Source organism: Juglans regia, chromosome 1, assembly GCF_001411555.2.
Source record: "Juglans regia cultivar Chandler chromosome 1, Walnut 2.0, whole genome shotgun sequence".
Lineage (NCBI taxonomy): Eukaryota > Viridiplantae > Streptophyta > Magnoliopsida > Fagales > Juglandaceae > Juglans > Juglans regia.
In genome coordinates, this window is record NC_049901.1 from 26,616,372 (window position 1) to 26,641,924 (window position 25,553).

Below are 25,553 nucleotides of genomic sequence, written 5' to 3' on the forward strand. Positions count from 1 at the left end.
TCCTTATAACTTTTATCACATTAAAACATAATGCTTGGAAAATACGCTTAGGTCGGGAGTGCCAAGGTTACTTTGCAAGCTGGACATGGAAAAGCCCTATTGAGTCAATTGGAAATTCATGTTTCACATGCTCGAGAGATGTGGTCTCGGGGAGAAATGGTGTTCTTGGATTGAGCATTGTATCGTTTCTGTCCCTAGGCTTCTCCAAAAGCTCCCAAGGATTGAGACAAGGTGATCATTTATCTCCATTACTCTTTGTTTTTGTAATGGAATCTTTTTGTAAAATGATATCATGTATTAGCGAAGTGGTTGTGGAGCTACCAACAAGAAAGGGAGACTTTGTGGAGGCTGTTATAGATTCAAAATTTGGTGGTGCTTAGGGTGGATGGTGTTTGAATGAGATGAGCGGGCCATATGAGGTGGGGCTTTTGAAGCACATAAGAAAAGGATTGGGAGTTTTCTCTAGATATATTCGTTTGAAGTGGGGGTAATGGGTACATAATCAAATTCTGGCATGACCTATGGTGTGGCAAAAGGGCTCTCAAGGATCCCTTTCCAGAACTCTATGGAATTGTGCAAATGCAGGAAACCTCAATTGTAGATCTTCTAGAGCCATCCAGTTGCTCTCCTCAATGGAATGTCACTTTCTTCATAGCCGCACAAGATTGGGAAGTTGATGCATTAACCAAGTTCAATAATCTTGTGTACTCAACCAAATTGAGAGTGAGAAATGAAGATAAGACTACATGGTATCCTTCGAAGAAAGAGAAGTAAGGCACGCCTAAGTAGCTTTCTTTCTTTGGACAGCCTTCCTAGGAAGATTCTCACTCTAGACAATCTTTATTGGGATGGATTGGTGTTATATGTGCAAATCGCAACGGATCAACGGATGAACTTACTTTGTTTATGGTTGTCTTTGCAAGGAGATGAATGAAATAGTTCTCTGTTTCATTCCTTTTTTTTCTTTCTTTAGATCATGGATTATTATGGATTAGTTTGTGCGCTTTTGGGTGGAATCTAAGGCTGTCGAGTTTTCACCAACATGGAGGCCCTCAATAAAAGTTGTGGTGAAGAGCAAAAGGGTTTGGAGGTTTGTAGTTCTAAGTTGTAGTGGTATAAGTGGTTGGTGGCTACAACGGAAGCAGTGATGCAGGCAGAGATAATCAAAATCATAAAACACATGCATGAAGGACACAGAGCCTTCAGGGCTCAACGATGCTCCAATGTACATGGTAGAAGATATTTAATTGTTACCAAATATGGAGGAGGTCGGCAAGGTGTTCTAGTCATTTCAGAAGGGTATGAAGGTCTAGGTTGGTAGAAATTTGTTGTCAAGTTATGCTAATTCACTGCTCCAAAGCAAAAAGACCCGAGCGCAACCACGGTGGCGAGGCGATCATATGCGGCAGCTCTAAATACAGGTCATGCTTTAGGGTGGGTTTGAATAGACAATTCAGATGAGATGTTTTGAATGGTAGTGAGATTTTTTGAGTTAAGATGAGATAAGATAGTTTGTAAAAAAGTACGTGTTCGGATAGTAAGATGAGATTAGATAATTTTGACTTTTTGGGGATTTTATAAAGGGGTTGGTCCCACTGTGCACTGTTCATGTATTGGTCACAAATTGTTCACTGTTCACGCACTATTCGTGTCAGTTTTCATTGTTTTATACTGTTTATTTACTGTTCATTTAAGTAGATGTTTTCAAAACTTAAAAAATGAAATATTGTGTTTGGATAGCCAAAACTACTATACGGTACAACTACAAATGAGATGTTTTAATCTGAACTGTCTATCCAAAACCACCCTTAGTGACTCAATTTGATACTAAAGGCAAGACGGGGGGAACTGTGAAATGGCCTGAAGCCTCAGCAGATCATGCTAGACAAAACTCAAGGCAGAAGGGATCTGATTCCTCTGAAAGCTAAAGCACCATTTCTTACGAAACAAGGGATGATTTTGGGGGTTTAAGCGTCTTACTTGGGCAATCAACTACAATGTTAAGGGTGGTAGTCCAAGTCAAGATAGGACTAGTCGGAGGGCAGAACATGTTGTATAACGAAGCCCAAGATTTTAACTTGGAATGTCTAGGGACTAAATGAGTTTAATAAGCATCTCCTAATTAAAAACTTGCACTGCTCATGGATAGGGGTGTAACCGGTCCGGTCCGGTACGGTCCGGTTGTGAACCGGTATGTACCGGTTTTGTATTTTTCAAAACTGATTACGCACCGGTTACCCTCCTAAACAGGTACTTTCCGGTCCGGTCCGGTTTTCCGATTTTTTTAAAATGTAAGTTTCACAATTTGTCATTATAAATTTGTTTATAAAAAAAAAACTAATTTAAAAAATATTGTTTTATACTTTTATTTTAAGTTATATATTAGTATTAGTTATAAACTATATATTTAATATTAGTATTAGTTATAAACTTTTAGTGATTTAGTATTAACATTTTATGTAATAATTTATAAATTATAATAAGAAATTATTTCATATATAAATATATATAATTATATATAAAACTCACATAAAAAATTATAATTATACATAATATATAAAACTTATATATATTAATATATATATAATATTTTGTATAAAACTTATATATACAATAATATAAATATTATTTTTATATTTTTTTTTTATCAACCGGTCCGGTCTGGTCTAAAAAATCTTAAAACTGGAACCGGACCGGAACCGGCCAGTTTTCATATTCTAAGAACTGGTCCGGTCTGGTCCGGTCCGGACCGGTTTTCCGGTTTCAACTTACACCCCTACTCATGGACAGTTGATATTGTATCACATTTTCTAGAAACGAAAACAAAATATATTTCTTGTTGGATCATTCTGAGTTTGTGGAGTTGTCATACGTAGGATGGTCCTATTTAACTTCTAGGGGAGCTTCAAGTGGAGTATTAGTGATGTGGGATACAATACTGGTGGAGAGTTTAGGAGTGTGTTTGGGAATTTACAGTTGCTTGCCTTTTTCAAAAAGGAGGTAGATGATTTCGAGTGGGCCTCTGCCGGAGTTTATGGGCCAAACCTGGATTGGTGGGACATGCCTTGGTACATTGGAGGTGGCTTCAACATTACCTAGTTCCCAAGTGAGAGATCAGGGGAGGCACATCTTTGTCCCAAGCAAGAGATTGGAGGATCATTCTATGTACTTGGCTATTTCCAATGTCTAGATTGGATAGGTTTCTAATTTCTCCAACTTGGGCTTTGTTTGTGTTGAGAAAACGATGACAGACAAAGCAAAAGCAAACACAAGCAAATCAATCACACGACACAAAATTAATGTGGTTCAACAATGTGCCTACGTCCACAGAGCTACAGAGGATTTTATTGTACTGAAGAATCACAAAATACACTTTGGGGCGAAATCTCACTATTCAGAACTACTATATTATTCACTAAGTACATATTTTATAGTGTCACATGACGGAAAACCTAGTTTTTATTTTTATGCGTTATTCGCTCGAGTGGAGTGTTAAGCGTCTCAAGTGAACTCTCTGTCCGACATTCGCTCTAGCAAGACTCGAGCGAACTATGCACCTGAGCTTCGCTCGAGCTACCTGTCACACTAACGTTGAGCGAACTTTCGCTTTGAAAATTCACCAAAAAATATAACGCATCCTTGTCGGGTTGGGTCATCAAATCGGACTAACACACCAACAAACTAAGCTCCATAAACCCAACAGTTTGGACCATTTCCCTATCATGGGCTTAATGTTCACAATTTCCTTGTATCTATTTCTACTTCCTAGCTAGTTGTTTTCTCTTGTATACATCTAATGTACTTAGCTACACTTGTTGATATTAACAAAACTTTACTTGTAAGAAAAAAAAAAACATTTTTCACTTTGGGTGCCAAATGGAGATAGAAAGCCTTCAAATACTTCAAATATGCTTCATTGACTTGAAGTTAGGTTAAAACAACTTATCCCATGACATATATTATTCGAAATCACACTATCACTAATTTCCCCTCTGCATCCAAAAATAGTACAAGAATAACCTTTAGAGGTTATGGGAGGCTGTGATGATGGGCTGAAGTCAGATTAGAAACTAAATGGAGTAACAAGCGTTTCTATAAAGATAACAAATAGCATGAAAGGCTCTATGAGGATCTGTTCTTTGTATAGTTGCGAACCATAACAAAGCTTCAAGGAAGAAGGAATCACAAAGAGTTTTTGTGTTGAGACTGGAGACATGACACCTCACTTTTTGGATATGCTTTCTCCATTAGCAAAATATTTTTCTTGTTGAGAAAGGAGTGCCAAAGCAATGATTGGTACAAATGGCTATATATTGGTTCAAAAGCATATAAACTCCATCCCATTAATAAGTTTTCTTTGCAAAAGGAAAAATTGCTAATAAAAATAATAAATCCATCAACACTCCAAATTGTTTACAAAAATCTCTGGACTTTGATGGTTCTCTGGCCTAGAACTTAGTTTGAAAATTAGTAACATGACAATCATACATCATAATGATGATAACTTATTCTAACACAAAATTGTTGTATTGATAAGAAAGTACTTGGGTAACCGAAACAAGAACACACATGGTACATGCTCAACTTGAACAATATTGAAAGTAGAAGAAACTAAACTACAGCCACAAAAGTTGAAAGAATTGAATGTATTTAACTGTCAGGGTCAATTGTGTCAGAATTAGCGCCAATAAAATTCAATTAAATATTTAACAACATTATTAAAAAAATTCCAAATATTTAATGGGAGAAACATTGAACCAAAAATCTCCAAACTAGTCAGAAACAAAAATAAAAAAAGAAAAGGAAGCAAACATCTTGATATGATGAGGATTAAAGCCAATCATGGCAAACAAAGTACCTGCTGAAAATCCTTCAGTGCTTCTTTAAACTTCCCCATGGAAAGATAGGCAGCTCCTCGTCTGTAATAGCCCTGTAGGAAAAAGACAACCATCAGATCACAAACATTAAATTGCATAGTCTTTATTTTCAGATTCCAAGCATGCCTTCGAATATTTGGGATCGACGTTTATGGCGTTTGATGCATCCTGTATGGCACTACCATATTCCTCGAGTTTAATGTGTGCAAATGCACGGTTGGCCCAGTATACAGCATTCTGATTGTTCAGTTCAATTGCTTGGGTATACAGATCAATAGCTTGTGCATATTTGTGAGCTGAAAGGAAATTTGTCAGGAACAGCACATATCAAAACCATGAAAACATCGTGAAAGAGGCAGCAAACTGTCCTTAAAAACCTTAACCAGCAAAATACCAATAAAAAGTTTTACCTCAAAGTGTGTTCCAAAGTAAATATATATAGAACCTAAAATGTCTTTTCTCATGAGCAATTCTATTCAGTTTACTTGTCTATAGAGTGAGTAGACCATATTTAACTGAGGCTAAGAGGGCTCAAAAACTTTTAATCCAATCTGATTAGATTTCCAGTACTTTATTCAAATTATGCTAAGAGGATAATGCATTAATTGATATTCACACATGCAAAAAAGAATTTATAATACCAATACACACACACATATATAGAAGTAACCTAAGAAGCATAAAGCAGGCACATTAATACCTTTGAATGCTTCATTGGCTAGAACTTTGACTTCTTCGGCACGTGAAATGTTAGACTTTTCAGTTTCCATAATGGGCATAACCTTTGGTATCTACAAGGAGTGGGTTGAATCTTAGTAGATAATAAATTTCATGACCATCCTAATATCCTCTCTTTACAGTGCTTTACCTGCTCCATAAGAAAATTAAGAGACAATAAATTAGCTAACCATTTTGGAAATCCGTGTGCCAAGGGAAATTGGAGGGACAAATGATATTTTAAACTTAGAAAAGAGCCCATCAAGCATTGATGACAAATATTTTTTATTTTATTTTTACAAGTAACAAATTTTATTAATGAGAATAGGCATAGCCCAATTACTCAGAGAGTATACAAGAGTTTACACCTAGTTAAAAGGAAGAGATAGAAACAAGTAAATCATGAAAATCTAGACCATTGCAATCTACAACATTCACTCATAGGAACAAAGTTTTAACAAAGAACAATCTAATATCCTCCAATGTTCGCTCCTTATCTTCAAAAGTCCGATCATTTCGTTCCTTCCGTAACCACCAAAGAATGCATATAGGCACCATCTTCCACAAAACCGTGATTTGTGGAATTCCACCCAATGTCTTCCAACTAGCCAGGAGTTCAACCACCGTAGCAAGCATAACCCAGGCTACCTCCAATCTTCTAAAGACATCATCCCAAAGCGATCTAGCAACCTCACAATGCAATAGAAGATGATCCACAATCTCACCATTTTTCCTGAACATATAGCACCAGTACACAACAATCACCTGGCGTTTCCGTAAGTTTATCATAGTCAAGATATTGCCCATAGACACTGTCCAAGCAAAAAAATCACCTTATTTCTCCAAATACTTTTCCATGGAAAGATATTGTGTTGTGGGTTGACAAGGGTCTTATAGAAGGAGCGATCATAAAAGGTGCCTTTTCTAGTGGTCATCCACCACAATTTATCAGTTCCTTGAGTGCTCAATCTCATGGCGTACAAGGTTTTGAAAAAAAAAGCAAAGCTGCCAACTTCCCAATCATGAGTCGCCTTCATAAAGTTCACATTCCAATGGATTGAGCAGCCAGACATCTCAATGAGATCCACCGCTAATGCTTCCTATTCACATGCAATCCTAAAAACTGTAGGGAATGTGTCTTTAAGGGCTCGATCTCCACACCATAAATCATGTCAAAACTGTCACCCATCACAATTCTATTGTGTCGAGCAAACACCCCCCAACCTCTACGTACATGCTTCCAAACTCCCACTCCATTCTCCCCTTGTACCTCCCTAATACTCCCCCCCAACATACACCCCCGTATTTAAAATCAATCACCATATTCCATAAAGCTTCCCTCTCCATGTTATACTACCACAACGGTTTCCCAATAAGAGCCCGATTGAATACTCTCAAGCTTCTAATTCTCAACCCACCAATAGAAATTGGAGAGTATACCTTATCCCACTTGACCACATGGAACTTAAACTCATCCCCCAACCCACTACAAAGAAGATCACACTAAAGTTTCTCTATTTGGATCACCACACTTGCTGGAATTGAGAACAAAGATAGGAGATGAGTTGGGAAATTGGACAGCGTGCTCTTGATTAAGGTGGTCCTACCACCTTTTGACAAATGCAATCTCTTTCAACCTACCAATCTGGATTCAATCTTCTCTATTACTTCATCCCATATAGATTTAGCCCTAGAAGAGGCCCCCAAAGGAAGGCCAAGGTATTTCATGGGAAATGAGAAGACCTTGCATCCAAGAATATTGGCCAACCTCGGGTGATGGCAAACATTTCTCATTGGAACCAACTCTGACTTGGAAATATTCACCTTTAATCTAGACATTGCTTCGAAGCAAAGAAAGAGTGCCCTTAAGGAACAAATCTGATTTTGGTTTGCCTTACAAAATATCTAAGTGTCATCTGCAATCAACAAATGATAAAATGTTGAGTACCCCCCGATTGGTGTCACCAATAAAAAATCCAGCCATATAGCCATTGGCAACTATAGCGGACATCATTCTACTAAGCACCTCCATAACAATGACAAAGAGAAGCGGGGCACAAATCACCCTGTCTTAGGCCACGTGAATTGGTAAAGAAACCAACTAGAATGCCATTCACCAAAACCAAGAACCTTGCAGTCGAGATGCAATACCTAATCCATGAGCACCATCTCTCCCAAAATCCACACCTCCCAAGCAAGTATATTAGGAAGTCCCAGTTAACAAGATCGTATGCCTTGTCCATATCCAGCTTACATAAAAAAACCTGGTTCTCCAGATTTTAATTTGTTGTCTAAACATTCTTTGGCAATTAACATTGGATCCATCATTTTTCCCTTTAGAAAGGCTTTCTGGGGTCTCGAAATAATCCTCCCTAAGTCCTCTCCCCAAGTGGTTTGCTAAAACCTTTGAGATAATCTTATGCACCCCATTCACAAGACTAATAGACCGAAAATCTTTAAATTTAAAGCCCCAACTTAGGAATAAGCGCAATAAAAGTGGCATTGATACTTTTCTCAAACTTACCAAATGAGAAAAATCCGTGGAAACCTTCATCAAACCATCCTTCACCACCTCCCAGTAGGATTGGAAGAATCACATAGAGAAACCATCTGGACCAAATGCTTTGTCTTGGACCATCTCTCTCACACTTAATAAACTTGTCTCATCAAAAGGCCTCTCTAGCCAGTCAACACTTTGCTGCTCAATGGTCTCAAATTCTAGTCCACAGAGTTTTGGCTGCCACTCTACCTGCTCAATAAGCAATTGTTCAAAAAAACCAGCAATATGCTTTTGAATCAATGGAAGCTCCGTTGACACAACACCATCAATGTTTAGAATCGCAATGGTGTTAGTCCTCTTATGTGGATTGGCCATTCTATGGAAGAATTTCATGCTTTCATCTCCTTCATTTAACCATAATGCCCGAGGTTTTTGGCCCATGAAATCTCCGCCAATAAAGTAACTCTCTCAAGTTCTGAAACTAATCCTATCTTCTATGATAGTTCCTCCATAGATAGTGCCCAACCCTCATCTGCCCTCTCTACCTCTTGTAACTCCTCCAATAGACTTTTTTCGATTGCCTACATCTCCAAAAACTTGTGCATTTCATATCTTAAGAGCTCTTTTTAAAGCTTTCAGCTTACTTGCCAAAACAAAACTTCGAGTGCCATGGATTAGATAGGAGCCCACCATTGCCTAACCCTTTCCACAAGGCCTTCAATTTTCAGCCACATATTCTCGAACTAAAGTACCTACACCCTCCACGAATACCTCCACAATCTAACAAGATAGGAAAATGATCCAAACATAAGCGAGTTAGCCTTCTCTGACATAACTCCAAATAATGAGTTTCCCAATCCAATGAGACTAAGGGCAGGTTTGGGAGATGAGATGAGAATTTTGTGTTTTGTTTTAGTGTTTAAAATATTATGTTTTAGTATTATTATTGTATTGGAATTTGAAAAAGTTGAATTGTTTATTATATTTTGTATGGGGATTTGAAAAATGTGTAATGATGAGATGAGATGAGATGAGAATTTTGTGTCTCATCCCACCCCCCAAACCTGCCCTAAGGCTGCGTTTGGATGTTAAACTAAGTTGAGTTGAGTTGAGATGATAAAATATTATTAGAATATTATTTTTTAATATTATTATTATTTTTTAGATTTGAAAAAGTTGAATTGTTTATTATATTTTGTGTTGGGATTTGAAAAAATTTTCCAAATTTTTCAACTTTTTCAAATTCCAAAACAATTTTTCCAAATTACCACACAAAATATAATAAACAATTCATTTTTTTCAAATTTCAAACCAATAGTAATATTAAAAAATAATATTCTAAAAATATTTTATTATACTATTCACAAATCATCTCAACTCATCTATGAATCCAAACCACTCCTAAGGGTTGGTTTGGATTCAGAGATAAGATGAGATGGTTTTAGATGAAAAATGAAAGTTGAAATAAATATTGTTAGAATATTATTTTTTAATATTATTATTAAATTAGGATTTGAAAAAAGTTGAATTGTTTGCCATGTGTATGCTCCACCCATGAGAGATACGTCCACCAAACCCAAATCAAATATAAAATTGGAAAACTTCATCATTGTAGGCCAAAGCCTACTCTCTCCCAACTTGGGAACCTTACAACATTAAAATCGCCTCCTATGCACCAAGGCATGTCCCACCAACCATGCAACCCAACAATCTCCCCCCATAGAAGTCTTCTTTGATTGTCTAGATTTGGCCCATAAAGTCCAAAAAAGGCCCACATAATGTCACCTTCCACGTTTTTAAATGAACATGCCACTGTATATTCCCCAATGTATTCCTCAATTTTATTCACTAACCTTCAATCCCACACAACAAATATACCACCTGAGGCCCCCAAGAGATGCGAGATAACAACCAACATATGGATAGAGTCCCACAAGCTACACACCGTGCTTCTTGAAATACTTTCCAACTTAGTTTCCTGCAAGCAAATAACGTCCACCATCCACTCCCAAAGCAGATTTTATCTAAAGAAGCTTGTTTTCCTCATTAAGTCTTCGAACATTCCAAGATACAATCTTCGGCTTCATGCAGAATTGTCAGCCCCCTCTCATTTGCTTTTCCTCTGCTTGAGTTGCCCTCATAATTAATAGACTATGTCAATCTATTTAGCTCCCTCTATTTTTTAGAACCCGACTTCTTAGACTCTAAGCATGTCCTCCTTCAATGGTCGTGAGCAATGATATAAATTATTCCTCAAAACCTTCACACTCAATCCCCACACAATTTTAAATTTCCTTCACCTTGTGTAACACCCATTCAGAGGAAACTAATCTAGGTTGACACGGAGGCAGAGAATTTAAAGGAATGGGTTCATCTGCCATCTCAATACCTTCCCTTGGTGCCCACTGCAATTCCATCAAGTCCCCCGTCTCTCCTTCAGAAAACAAAGACCTGCCCTCCCAGTCTTGATCCTCATTCATAACTACCAGTAGTCGTAAGTCACCCTCAAACTCAACACTACCCTCCGTAAGGCTCCTGACACTCTGCAAGTCCTTCTCCAAAGGTGACACCCCCTGGGACTCCAGTGGAAAAGGTTCCCTGTAATCTATCATCACTTTCTGTCCTTTCTGAGCCGACAAACCAACTCCTGACAGTAACTCAGCCTTACACTCAATAAGCCTCTTGATGGTCTATAAATCCTTCGCCAGAGATGATGTTCCCTTTAGCTCCTTTGCAAAGGTTCCCAACAATCCATTGTTATTGTCTGTCCATTCTGGGCCGAGGAACCAATGTCGGGCAGTGAGTTTCCAGCTTGACCCGCGACTGTGGTTGTTACCAGCTCTGCCGCAATTTCCTCTGCGATTTTTTCCATTTGAATCACCAAAAAGGTTTCATTGGCCTGTCTCGAGGTCGATTGAGGCTTTTTTGGCATGGGTGGTTGGTTCCCAACGGCCGACAACCCTGCAAGTTCACACTCTCCTCGGGCCGACCATCTAAGTCGGGATAAATCATGGCCCGATTCCATTTTGTTTTTTCCTTTGTATTGGCCCCTTGCTCGAGGCCCATTGGAGCGGCCCACTACAAGGACATAGGGCTTGACCGTTTGTTTCCTCTTCACCCCATCAAAGCCTGAGGGTCCATCCACTGTGTTGTAGCGCTGGGCCATTGAGAAAGGAAGGGAAATGGGCTTGGGCTTCGATGCGGGCAATGGCCCAGGGGGAATGAATTATAATGCCAAACAAGGGCACAGAACTTAAACCGAATTGTCCACTTTCTCTTGCAAATTCGTCAACCTCAATTTTATCTCCCATAGAGTACGACAAACACCACCCTCTGCCAAAATTCCATCGTACCAGACAACACCACCTTCCTTCCACACTCGGCAATGGGCGGGCATGCAATATGTTGTGCTTTCATCATGCCTGACACATCCATATAATCTCCTCCCCTGTACTGAGTTGGGGCTACTACCATCAATTGCTTCAGCACCTCCTTGTAGGAGTGGTGATGAGCCTCCACCGTCGCCCCAAGGCCAACTTCCTTCCTCCTGAGTATTCAACCGGAGCCCAACCTCCATCTGTCGTGATCAGCGTTACCTCCCACCTCTAAACTGTCTCGAATTTCTCGTAGAGTAACCTCTAGTTTCTTCCATCCCCTACCTTCCATTTCTTCCAGTATGAATAGAAAGTTTCGTATGCGACCACCACCATACTCCACCAGTGTTATGAAATGCCCGTAGACATTAGAGCATCTCTGAGCTATAAAGCTCCAATTTTTGTCCCTTAAAGAAGCATAAAATTCCTTTCTATCGCCCGATGCACAATCCCTTCAACATTTTGATGAACCATTTCACCGTAAACAACCCCATAAACAACTCCTTCATGACTTTCCAACTCCTCAATGATGTGAACGGAGTTGCCTTCCGACGTGACTGTAAAAACTTTAGACTAACAAAGGCTATTTCGAAGCACCCATGCTTCTCACTGACCATAAATTAGTCTATCAAAAGAGAATTCCACATTAGACAACGCAGGCCATCATCGGAGAGGATGTTGTACGGAGAGAAAACAAAAAGATCCAAATGAATTGACCTTCCCATTGATTTTGATAAACCTTCTCATTGATGACCAATATTATATGATTAAAGCCCAACATGACTGCACAATCAGCCTTGTCAGCTTGAACTTGCTGAAAAAATGTTTCCAATGTCAACTAGGCACAAAAATAAGAGGGGAAAAGATCTAATATTATATGATTAAAGCCCAACATAGCTGCCACAATCAACCTTGTCAACTTGGACTTGCTAAAACAATGTTTCCAAGGTCAACTAGGCACAAAACAAGTGGGGCAAAGGAACTTTAAGATAAAACACATATACAACTCCGCCGTACATTCACACATTATATAACTAGACCTATGGCTCACAGGCCATAAGTTATCGTGGAAGAAATTAACCTCTAGACAAAAGAAGTGGGCAAAACCAATGCAAATGTAAACAAGATATTACAAGCACTAAACCTAAAGACGGTACAAGAGAGTCCCTTAAATAATCACAATTTGGAGTTCATATTCAAAAAATTAATAACAAAGAGAGGAGAAGAAAAGCACCACAAGAGCATACAAACAATAAGAAAACACCTTTGAAAAGAATGTCTAAGCAATGAAATACTATGCTCTAACCTCCCATACTTTCAACTGTTGCATTTTGTAGAAATGGTACACATGAGGCACAATGGGCTTTCAGATAACAAAACCTTTTTTTGTAAATAATTCATAAAGAAGGGAATTTTGTTTGCTAGTATAGTTTTATCATATATTTACATAATAAAACTATAGTGGCAAACAAACTTCCTTCTTTGATAAGAAATGACAATTTCATTAAAAAGCCCAAGAGGAAAAATCCAAGTACAACCACAAATAGAAAGTCATCTAGCTAGAAGTACAAGAAAGTCATCAAGCTACAAATAGAAAAATTACAAGAAAATCAAGGAAATTAGGACTATTAAAGTCTCTAGAAGCTGTCCAAAGTACGAGTGTTAAAAATGAATTGTATTAGGCCTTAGAACTCAGGCCTTAAAACTTCATCACAAAGACAGCTTCTAAATTGTCTTTGGCATCACTCCAAACAAAGAGGAGTCACGACCACAACTCTCTAGCCACAAAACAATGCAGGAGAAGATGACTAACTACTTACCCAGAGAATTCACACATGCAACACCAGTTTTCTAGGATATTATGGCACCTGATAAGATTACCTATTATCAATGCTATGCCCCAAGCAGCTATCCATCAAAAAATAGCACCCATTCTTCCTCCAAACTCCATATCTTACTCCATGGGAAACTTCTTTTTTTATAAGTAAAAATATTATATATATATATATATATATCAAAAGGAGTAACTAAGTACACTGAATGTACACAAGAGAACACCTTGCCCATAATAGACTCCATGGGAAACTAACTAATGAGAGATTTGGATTCAGAGATGAGTTTAGATGGTTTGTGAATAGTAGAATAAAAGTTGAATTGTTTATTATATTTTGTGTGAGAATTTGGAAAAGTTGTTTTGGGATTTGAAAAAGTTGAATTGTTTATTATATTTTGTGTGGAAATTTGATAAAATTGTAATGATGAGATGAGATAAGTGGATGTGGGTTTTCAATTCAAACGAGGCCTAATGCTTTTGGAACAATACGAGGAACATAGATGCATATATTTACTTCAAGGCAATAAATAACTTTAGAATAAAACCAGCAGGTGTCACATTCAGCTCTGGAAAGTTATGCCAAGATTATGGCTATCAACTCCTTTAAAACCTTTCATAGATCCTTCGTAACACTAAGTAGGTTAGAAATTCTGACACTTCACAATCTGTTAAAAAAAGTAAAGAGGAGTTTAACAACATGTGCAAGAAACAGAACTTCTCCACAAAATTGGTTTCCAAGAATAAGAAAACGCGAGTCAAGGACAATTTACACAAAAAAGCTGGCATTCTTCCAAGGAAAAGTCAAATAGCAACATATTCTCATAATGAAAATACCCTAAAGATATATACTTGTATCACAACCCTAATTCCGTTGCTATCTCTCACTCGACTTGCACAAGTCACTGCCACTTGTGCGCCATAAATACCACCCCCAATTTAATCCACATTCAGTCCAAGCAGTCTTTCATGAAAGAAGGCTTGCCTTTCTGTCACATTTTATATATTTAATTTGAAAAAAAACTTAAATGGATGAAATAAAAAAATTTCAGTTCAAAAAGAAAACTACCAAGAACAGATTTAGGTGATACCAACTATTTTTTGACTGAAAAATGATGAACTTCAATAGCTTAGGGGATGTTTGGCAAAGTTTTAAAATTTGTTTCGTACAGGCCAGAATGGCCAGAATGTTCCGTGCCGGAACAGTAACCGGCACAGGATAGGGTATTATTTCGTACCACCTCAAATTCTGGCCATTCCAGCCGGTTTCAGTATTCCAGACCCAATTTGACTATTTGAGGTAAATGGCATGTTTTAGAGTAAATACATTAAAAATGGAGGGATAGAAACGTAATTTACCCTCTTGGTCTCTTCTCAAAATCTCAAGTCTTCTCCCTAATTCGGCCATTCTTTCGAAATCAAATTTGAAAGTTCAAAACCCTTACTTTTCTCTCTGTCTGTATCTCTCCAATCCAGTCACCAACGCCAGCCACACTCCAACAACCAAAAATAACGACATCCCAGATTCGCAGCTCGAAGCTCAGTCCCAAGACTCCCAACTCTCGATTTCGTGTGTTGCGAACTTGCAAAGTACCTTATCGGTAACTCCATAAACTCCCCATCTGAAATAGTTCATTATTTACACCACTCTAGAGTTGGAAGATTCCAACTTTTATGAATACTAAATGCAGACTAAAGTGACCGAACTATTTGGGAGGATTGTAGCAATTTAATGCAGACTTTTCCATTTACACCAAATGAAAAATATTTCTTCTCTGTTGCCGGTGGTTTTTTTGGATATGGAGACCAAAACAGAAATTGTGTGTTGTTAAGTTTTATTAAGTTCTACGAATATGTGTGTTTTTAAAACTTGTATTGATAGTATTATTGAGTTTCTCATGTATATACGTTTTTAAGACTTATATTGATGTCATTTTGGAATATACTTTTTATATATATAATTAATTTATCCATATATAGACTATCCCGAAACGGTACCGATATCGAAATATTTCGTTTCACTGCCTTAACCGAAATGGTCACCGGAATGGTATTCAAAACTTTGATGTTTGGACACTGAGATGAGACATGAAATTCTCAAAACTCTCAAAACTTCTCATAATTTCATTCTCAAACATCACTCAAACACAAAACACTTTTCAATTTCAAATATTCAACTTTTTCATCTAATCATTATTCAAACACAAAAACCAATACAACTTTTACAAATTTCAAAACAAAACATAAAAATCAATACAACTTTTACAAACTTAAAAAAATTATATTCAAACAATTTTTTACCTTTATAATATTTTTATTTAACTTTTAATCTCTCATTTCTCAAAACCCAATAAAATATCTTAGCTCAAACAATTTCACTATTATTCATAAAATTATGAGATACTCTAAGGGCAAGTTTGGGGTCTTAAATGAGACACAAAATTCTCATATAATCTCATTTCATCTCATCTCATCTCATTCCCAAGCATAATTCAAATACAAAATTTTCAAACTAATCATTACAAATTTTTCAAACTTTCAAATAAAAAATAAAAAGCAATTCCAACTTTTTCAAATTCCCAAACAAAAATAACATTATAAAACTATATTATTACAATATTTTAACTTTATAATCTTTTTTATTCAACTTTTTCTCTATCCTTTCCCAAAACCCAAAAAATACTCAACTCAAAATATCTCACTACTATTCATAAACTATCTTACTACTATTCACAAAATTATCATCTCATTTCACTCCACAAACAAGCCCAAGTGTCCAAACTAGCTCTCAGAAACAAGGTGCTGAAAAATTGTTCTTATTGGGAATATAAGGTATGACAAAAATAAGATACCAAAACCAATGACTCATACCTACAAAAGCCTAAAAAGGACATGGATACTGGCATGCTAAATGTGTCAAAACAAAAAACTATAAAGCTCAATTTTGGTGAAAGCTCTAGGCACACTAAAGCACAAAAGCATCTAGAACCTAGGCGCAAAGCGCAAACCCCAAGCACTCGCCTAATTAAATATAAAGTGCACATTTTTAAAGATGATGTATGATAACCAAAAAAGGCATAAAATAAAATCAAAAAAGGGTTTAAAAGCAATTTATTAGAATATTATGGTTAAAATAGAACAAAATGGTTTAAAGATGATGGTAACATGTTTATACTGTTCACTCAATTTATTGAAGTATTATGCAACACAGAAAAATGAAGTAATCATCTAATTACAAAACATTTAAACAATAAATTTTCGATAATTCTCTTGAGCTTTATTGAATATACAAATCTATGATATTTGATAGTTGTATCAAATTAAAGTACATGGTTCAATCAAAATATACCAAAAAGGGCCATGACCAAAAAAGCTTAAATATTTTATTGACTTCTACACTAACACAAGCAATCAAATATCAAACCATCTAGAAAGCTACCATGGATGATTATATTGGGTTCAAAGCATATAAATCACATGTGAAGGGCTTTTTTAAAGCAAGACTTGGCACGTTGCGCTTAAGCACATGTTTACCACGTTGCGCTTAAGCACACGTTTACCAATGCTGATAAAGCAAGACTTGAAATTGTATGAATTCGACCAGTATTTACTATTTTCTCACTAGACAAATAACTAAAACAAGTGAATCAACTTAGGCTAAAATCCGTAATTCACATAAATCTAAATACTATAAGTTTATATAAAAAGTACAATTTTCATTAATGAAAACGTTTAAAAACAATTGTCAATGCTAATTTAAAATAGACCTAAATGTTGCTCAAATGCTGCATGCAGCAGCCACACGCACATACATATTTGAAGCTATGGCAGGGACATGAGAAAATAAACGCTTCCAAATATATAAACCCCACTAGAGCTCTGACGCTAGCCTAGGTGAGCTTTCTACTGAAAAATCCAAACCACTATCACTCTTAAACTCAAGACTTGAGTTTTTTCCCGTTTGGTTGCTTGCTGAGAAATCAAAGGAAACAGCAATGCAAAGAAATCGAAGTTTCTCTTTAAACTGCAAAAAACGTCATTTTTCTTTATTTTTCCTTCACTTATCATGGAAACCGGAGAAGCAATTAAATGAAAAGAACAAAAGTAGTAGGAGCAGTGACAAGAATAGTACCGAGAGAAGAACCTGCTGGATTAAGCAGTAGTACCGATCTTGCCAGACACAGAGAGACGGTTGGAGGGAAAGGTAAAACCCTAATTACGTGAAGTCGCCTATAAATATGCGTTGTTTTCGTTTGCTGTGACTGTCTGTAATTGACAGAGCTAAAGTTGAATATACTTTGGATTTTTGTGGGGAAGGGTCTAGAATCTTTATATTTCTAATTGTTGCCTCGTTTCGACTTCAATTCCGAAAAGGGCAGGTGTCAAAAACTTCCTCAAAAGATTTTTTTTTTTTTTTTTAATAACAAAGTCATTAATAAAGAAAACATAAATCCGAGATTTAGATAATTTTTAGATAGTAAGGCTTCGTTTGGAATCACAACTTCTCTCAACTCATCTCAACTCATCATTACAACTTTTTCAAATTCCAACACAAAATATAATAAACAATTCAACTTTTTCAAATCTCAAAATAATAATAATAATAATAAATAATATTCTAACAATATTTTATTATTTCAATTCAACTCAACTCAACTCACTTCAACATCCAAACGCAACCTAAATTGAGATGAGATGAGATAATTTTTAGATGATTTTAATAAAATATTATTATAATATTATTTTTTAATATTATTATTATTTTTTAATTTAAAAAATTAAATTATTTATTATATTTTGTGTAGAAATTTAAAAAAGTTATAATGATGAGATGAGGAGTTGAATTGAGATCACTTCTCAATCCAAACGGAGCCTTATCAACTCAAACAGTTTGAGATACAAATATTGAAACATCATCTCACCACATCTCAATATTTTTCACATTCCTAGCATATCGTGTAAGCCTATTCGCAACCTTATTTTCCATTTAATAAACATGTTGGATTTTATGCTTAGCAAAGAATATATTACTTACAATTTAGTCAAATTAATATATATGCCATAACATAATTAAAAGCTAAAAGTTAAACCATAACTTTTAATATTTTGTTATTTTCAAGGGTTGTAATCAAACCATGCCAGTCTTTGACTTGCCGAGCTTGGCTTGACTCAAACAATTCGAGCTCGAATTTGAGACTTTTATTTAATCTTTGTTCGAGCTCGGTTCGTTGAGTGTAACGCCCCCAACCTCTACTTTGGATGTAACGGAGACTTGGAGTGTCAGGACATGCAACGCATGGTTACATACCCTCATTCATGACAATTAATATGCAATGCATCCTAATATGTAACTAGCAATATTCAATAATCGCAGCAGGAAAATAGGGTGACTTATAAATAATTGATACCAAAGTGAACTAAACATCCCAATAATATTAATAACCATAAGTTCAAACTTAAGTATAGCATTTCCTTAATACAAAAATACTTAATCCAAGTTTCATGGTTAGATCAACTCTTCATATGCTCTAAAGTATGAAGAGTTATTACATATGAGCATCAAAATTATATCTCGTCTTTGCTCAAGATTCGGCTCTTCTTCAACTATTTGTATCCAGCAGTCCATCATGTTCGTCCTCTACGAGTCCTGACATAACTTTTATCATTCTGGAGGGAATGATAGTGGGTCCACAAGGGTGAAATTTATTTGAAATCTCAGTAAGTTAAATAATCAACTTCACAGAAATAAGATATGCATAATTAATGATAAACCTGAGATGCATGCTATGCAAAAAAATTCTTATTTGTCTCTCATCCAGGTTCCCAACATTTATCTGAAAAACTTTAATGTTCATTTCTTTCGGATAACATTCTTCACTTTCTCGTTTAAAAAACATGATATTTCTAAAGAAAACATTTCATACATCGTTTTTTTCAAAAACATAACATTTCATTGTTATTAAAGTTACCATTAAAATACATAAGTTAGCAACACAGTTTCCCATATGCATCATGAGCACCTGCCAGTGACCATAGCACAACTCATGTTGACATTACATCTTTATCTATAGACATCGTTCTCAATGTATTGTTTTTTTTTTTTTTGAATAGTCAAGCTTTCATCATTAATTTAGCAAGTGTTGGATACAAAGATGGACTCCCTCCATAGTTATGCTCTCCTGAGAGAGTTTTAGTGCATCCTTAGCTAAACAATGAGCAATACAGTTAGAGTTTCTAGATATAAACTGAGTCGATCCATACTCCATGTTCTGAAGTTCAGCCTTGATGTCTTGGATAATCAGCCCTGCTGAGCTCCAGTCTTTTGTCTCTAAGTTGATGTCGTTAACCACATTAAGAGCATTCCCTTCTAATAGTACTCTTGAAATGCCTAACTGTTTACATAAGAGGACTGCTCTTAGTGCAGCCATTGCTTCTGCAAGTTTGGCATCAGGAAATATACTCCTTGATGATCTCAGAGTTGCTGTTACCCTTCCTTCCCAGTTTCTGATCACTACCCCCACCCCCATTCTGCTATGTACTCGGTCTACTGAGGCATCCCAATTTACTTTATAGACATTCAATGGAGGAGGACTCCAGGAATCTGTACCAATAGGCCTTCCAGGAACCAAACTAACTTGCTCACTGTAATTGGCTTCGTTAAAGTCCTTAGTCAATTGAAGAGCTGCTTGAGCTATCCGAGATGGGTTCTCAAACTTTCCTTCAAACAAAAAAACATTTCTTCTCCCCCACACATGATAAGTTGTACAGGCAAACAGCTCAACTTCCTCCTCACTGAGGATTGCTATTACATGTTCCACTACTTCTTTGAATGACTTGAACCCAACCTTCATTTTTTGAAGTCCTCTAGAACCGACAGACCATACATCCATCACTGCAGAACATGACCATAATGCATGCATAACAGCTTCTGGCTCCTGTCTACAGATGGGGCATGAAGGGTCTTCCTTAATTTTCCACCTCTTGAGATTGAGGTTAGTTGGTAAAGACTCGTGAGTAGCTCTCCATAGAAACATCCTAACAGCACTTGAGGTCTTTAGCTTCCATATTTTGGGCCACACTTCCTTCTGGTTGGGTTGAGCAGAACTTTGCCCCTTTGGATACTGCTCCATTGTGCCCAACAGATGGTATGCGCTCTTGACAGTAAACATGCCATCTTTGGAGCACCTCCAAATGAGCTTATCTGGGTTGCCACACCAACTAATAGGTATCTTGCAGATATTACTGATGTCTTCTTCTGTGCATATGCTCCTCAAAATCGACAGGTTCCAAGTTTTGAAATGCTCATCAATCAAATTTCTGACTTTCCAGTGTGCATGCCTCTGATCTAAAGGGGTTTGCACTTTGAATGTGGTCGGTTGAGGGATCCATTTGTCTCTCCATAAGCTAACCCATTCCCCATTACCAATCCTCCATATCAATCCTTCCTCTAACACCTTCCTGGCTTCCAAAAAGCTCCTCCAGAGAAATGATGCATTGCTGCCCAGTTTTGCATGTAGGAAATCAATCCTGAAAAAGTATTTAGCTTTCATCACCTTAGCTGCTAGAGATTGCGACTGTTGTATTAGTCTCCATCCATGCTTGGCCAGTAAAGCAAGGTTGAAATGTTCAAAATCTCTGTAACCTAATCCACCTTCTGTCTTGTTCTTTCCAAGTAGTTTCCATGGCAACCACTGAGTCTTGGTTTTATTTTCTCGACTGCCCCACCAAAACTTTTGCATAAGCTTGTTAATGGCATTGAGAATAGTTTTTGGCAGCTTGAAAATGCTCATGCAGTATGTAGGTATTGCTTGGACTATTGATTTTAATAACACTTCTTTTCCAGCCTTTAAAATGAATTTAACTTCCCAATTCTGCATACGGTTCCTTATAGAGTCCAGAACTGGTCTAAATGATGCTAGCTTGTTCCTTCCAACACATGAGGGTAAGCCAAGGTACTTCTCAAACATTTTAGCTTCCACCATCTTAGAAACCGAGATAATAGCCTGTTTTGTCTCAAGTGTTGTATTATTGCTGAAAAAAATTGCTGATTTCTCAAGATTGAGTCTTTGTCCAGAGGCTTCCTCATAAGTTTTGAGAATTTTAGACATTCTACTCCACTCAAGTGCATTTGCTTTGCAAAAAAGGAAGCTATCATCTGCTAGTTAATGGCGACCCTCAACAACACCTTATACCTTTTAGAGGATTAAGGCAAGGGGACCCTCTATCCCCGTTCTCAATGTATTGTTATCATAATATTTCATCATAACTTATTACGCTCAAAGAATAACGCAGTAGTTGTAGCACAACTTTGGGGTGTTGATTCCACAGATAGACAAATTAAAAGAATTGTAAAATGAACAAAGAAACTAAATAAAGATATTAAATGATTAATGGAGAACAAAGATTAATTTTAAATGCAAATTTAAGTAAAGTAAAGTGACTAACGGAAAAATTTCTCATATTTGACAAACAGTAAAGTGTCGGGAATCCCTTGCACAAATATAGTATTTTAATTATTCTTAATTCATTGAAAAACTCAGTTGGGAACTCAATTCCTAATATTCTCAATAGGAATGTATAGATTTATAAACCAAGATTAAACCAAATGTAACATTTTAAAAAATCATTCATCACTTTTAATATACGTAAATTATTATCACTATTGAGAAAATTCAACGACGACAATATACTTAGGAAGCGATATTGCAGCAAAGAATTAAATCAATATAGAAAAATAATTAATCCAAACATAATTAAAGAGCCAATCCATTCAAAAGAAAAAGCATGACTAAATCTATAAACATAATAAATTCTATGATTATTTGAAAAATAAAACATTAACAATGAATTGAGAATGATAAAACAAAAGAGTTTTAGTAATTGAAAATCAAATACATAAATCAAAAATACCATCTAATGTACAAGTTCAACCCTAACCCTACTTGAGAATTTAGTTATCCATAAATATAATGGACAACAAATAAATGAAATACTTATATAAGGTAGGAAAGAAACCCTAATGTCTTTTATATTCCCGCATATAAAATTGCCTAAATTTTAGGACTCAACTTGGCAGCCACGTACGTAGTTCAGGAGTTCAAATTTTTAAATCCTTATTAGAGATAACTTTATAGCCCTTTGCTCAATTAGCTAAAAGCTAAATCCAAGAAGTATTTAGCTATTAAAGAGTAAAATATGTTCACATTGGATTAGTCAAATTTCAAATATTTAAAATTTAGCTACAGTGAATTTCAAAAGTTTTTCCAAATTTGAAGGTTACTGTACATACATCAAATACATATTTTATTAATTATTTCTCTCTCCCTTTCTTTCTATTACATATTTTATCACAATTAATATATTAATTTTACTTAGTGATATATTAATTTAATAAGAACATGATTATTAATTAACATATAATAAGTAGAATAGTAAAATAGTAAAATATGATAAAATTAAATAAATTAATAATTAAAAAAATTAAATAATTTTGAAATTATTAGTTATTCATTACCATATAATAAATAAATGTATAATCTAATGTGGAGATTTAATTTGAATAATAAAAAAAAAATTCATCTTATATTATTTTATTATTATATAATGAAAAAATAGCTATTCTAGTGTGGAGATTTATGTGAATGGAATAGTCAAAAGTCAAATTTCTCTTACATTCATCAAAACTGTCCTATAACTTTGGCTAATCCAATGAGAGTGCTCTAAGATATTTTTCCAACTCATTAAGAATCGCATAAATTCGATATTTGAGCAGAAAGTTATAATCAAAATACTAAAATATGTATAGACTGTCTTCTAACGAATTTCGGACTGACTATTTCTCTCGATCTGAATTACTCTAAAACCTCATCATTATCCTTATTTGAAGAGTCTTACACTCCTTGAAAGTTCTTAGGTTGTTCCAGTGTTTTGCCCACTTGAAAGTCCTTTCAATTTGACTGGGTTTGGACTTGCTCTTTTATAGACTCTGAAATTAAACATAAAACTCTACTCAAGAGTATCCCAAAATAAATATAAACTCAATTCAAGAATACACATTAATTCCTATGATTTTTATTCACATTTTAGTATTTTAGTTTAATAATAAGGTATTTATAGTGCACTTTCATGCACTCATCAATAACATTTTATCATCATAACATTTTATCATAACGTATGCACCCACCAGCATTAGGTGTCATATTCAATTTTGCTCCGATATTCTTTAAAAAAAATTCATTCGAAATCCGTTGATAGTTCTTTGTCAACCTAGGGGTTACCACACCATTTTTACTCACTATAGAGTGGATAGAGGAGTTCTACTAGGATAATTTCTTATCCTAGCCTTTTGGGTTATGACAAAATTCATTTTCATGTTATGCTTAAAAAATGTATTTCATGACACGTGTATATGTAGCAAGTTTTCATGTGAAAATGACATTTATATGCAATATGTTAAAAGTGGTAAAAATTTCACATTTCATGTAAGCAAATAATCAAATACTCAATGTAGCATATAACATTTATTGCTAAAATGATATTTATAATATGAATATGATATTTATACAAGAATCATAAATACATTATCTAAAAGTAAGTTAAAGGTTAACTTACAAACTTGTCGAGTGCTTAAAAAATTGGTACGGCTGTAATAAGAGTTGTTCTAAGTTAGGAATTGCATAAGTAAGGAAGATGTTCATAATCAAAAGGGTTTAAGAACTAGTATTTCCAAAATTACCCCTATACTTAGCAAAATTTTGCTAAGACCCTAAATTTTCACTATTTGTAATTGAATCCCAAAATTTACCAAATTTCACAAACCGTATATTTTCTATGTTCAACATCTATATATGACCTTAGAATTTCAAAAATCAAAGTGCAACTATACTAATCACACTCAACCCATGGCATGCATTTTATTAAGGCCTAGATGTGATGTGATTTCAAATATTCAACATCTATGGATGCATGTGTACTCAAATTCATCAAGTACCAATAGTAATTATAACCTTAGTGATAATTAAAACTTAGGAATTAGGTCATACAAGTTCATCTCAACACTTATACATGGCTTCAAGATCTTAATTCTCAATAAACCATCTATTAAACATATGCATGATGTTTCTAGTTTTCCTTAACAAAAAATGTTTCAAAACTTAGTTAAATCATGCATTTACATTCTTATCCCAAGGCTTTCTAAATGCACATTATTCAAGTTTAGGTAAAATAATAAAAATTCATAAGTTAAGCATAAACTAATCAAAATCGATGCATGCTAGATAATCAACACAAGATAGAATTAAATCATATTATAGCATGCTTCCAACCTTGGAATCAAACCTTCAAATTTAATTCCAAGACATTAGTTAATCATATAAAATCATATCAAGTCATGTCATGGCTAAAAGCTTGAGCCAAAGTAATTTATTTCATCAAAACATCAAATCTGACCCAATTTGACATTAGCATGCTAAACTTTAATTAAAATCAATCAAACCTCATTCTTATGTCATAAATTAAAGCCTAACATGTCATATTAATAATTAACAAAAGATAGGAAAATATTACTTACAGAATTTGTGGCCCCTAAAACTCCCAACACAACTTCCCTAAAAAACTCATTTAGTTTCACTCTATTGCACACTAAGGAGGAGAAATACTTTCAAACTCAAGAAAAAGCTTGGAGGAGAGTTGTAAATAAATGAGGAGGTGATGGATGTATTTATAGGCTTCAAGGAGAGAGGGGGACGTTGGCCTTAGATGAAAATGAGGCTTTGGATTGGTGGAGGTGGGAGGTGGTGTGATGAGTGAGTTTTTAGTTTTGTGTCATGCTTGGTCAGCTGAATAGTACCCTATATTTTCATGATTTCTTCATGGTCAGGTGTAAGAGTGTGTCTGTAGGTGTAAAGGGCTACAATGGTGCAGAAAATAAAACTAAAAAAAATCAAAATAGAAAAACACAAAGGAGGCTAACGATTTCAAATAAAAACTGTCCAGATTTTAATTCCCTTCTTGTCTCTTCTCCTTGGTCTAAATTGGGGGTATTATTTTACCACCATTGATTGGCTTTTTCAGGTGGTTAAGGGACTTTGGTGGTGGCATGGGGAGTGGCTCAACCAAGAGCAGAAAATTCAATTGAAACCCAAGGCTACTCTGTTTAATTTCAACTAGGCTTGTAATTGAATTGGTTGGGTTTGTTAGAGCCAATTTGTCCAATGCTAGAGCTGAACTAGCAGGGTTAAGGTGATGTGTAAATG

General features: G+C 35.5%; 1 protein-coding gene across 6 annotated transcripts in view; it reads right to left on the reverse strand.

Moving 5' to 3' along the window:
• Positions 1–17,571, reverse strand: part of LOC108981827 (serine/threonine-protein phosphatase 5) — a 33,399-nt gene extending 15,828 nt beyond the window's left edge. The window contains exons 1-4 of one of the 6 annotated variants that reach the window (XM_035692592.1): positions 17,444–17,571; positions 5,578–5,668; positions 5,004–5,173; positions 4,859–4,930 (exon numbers count right to left, since the gene is read on the reverse strand). In XM_035692592.1, the coding sequence (XP_035548485.1) occupies positions 4,859–4,930; positions 5,004–5,173; positions 5,578–5,656 (321 nt within the window). In that variant the 5' untranslated portion in view covers positions 5,657–5,668; positions 17,444–17,571. Of the gene's footprint in view, positions 1–4,858; positions 4,931–5,003; positions 5,174–5,577; positions 5,746–17,431 lie in introns of all 6 variants that reach the window. The other 5 variants (XM_018953088.2, XM_018953095.2, XM_018953080.2 and 2 more) reach the window with 5 other exon arrangements.
• Positions 17,572–25,553: the final 7,982 nt, after the last annotated feature.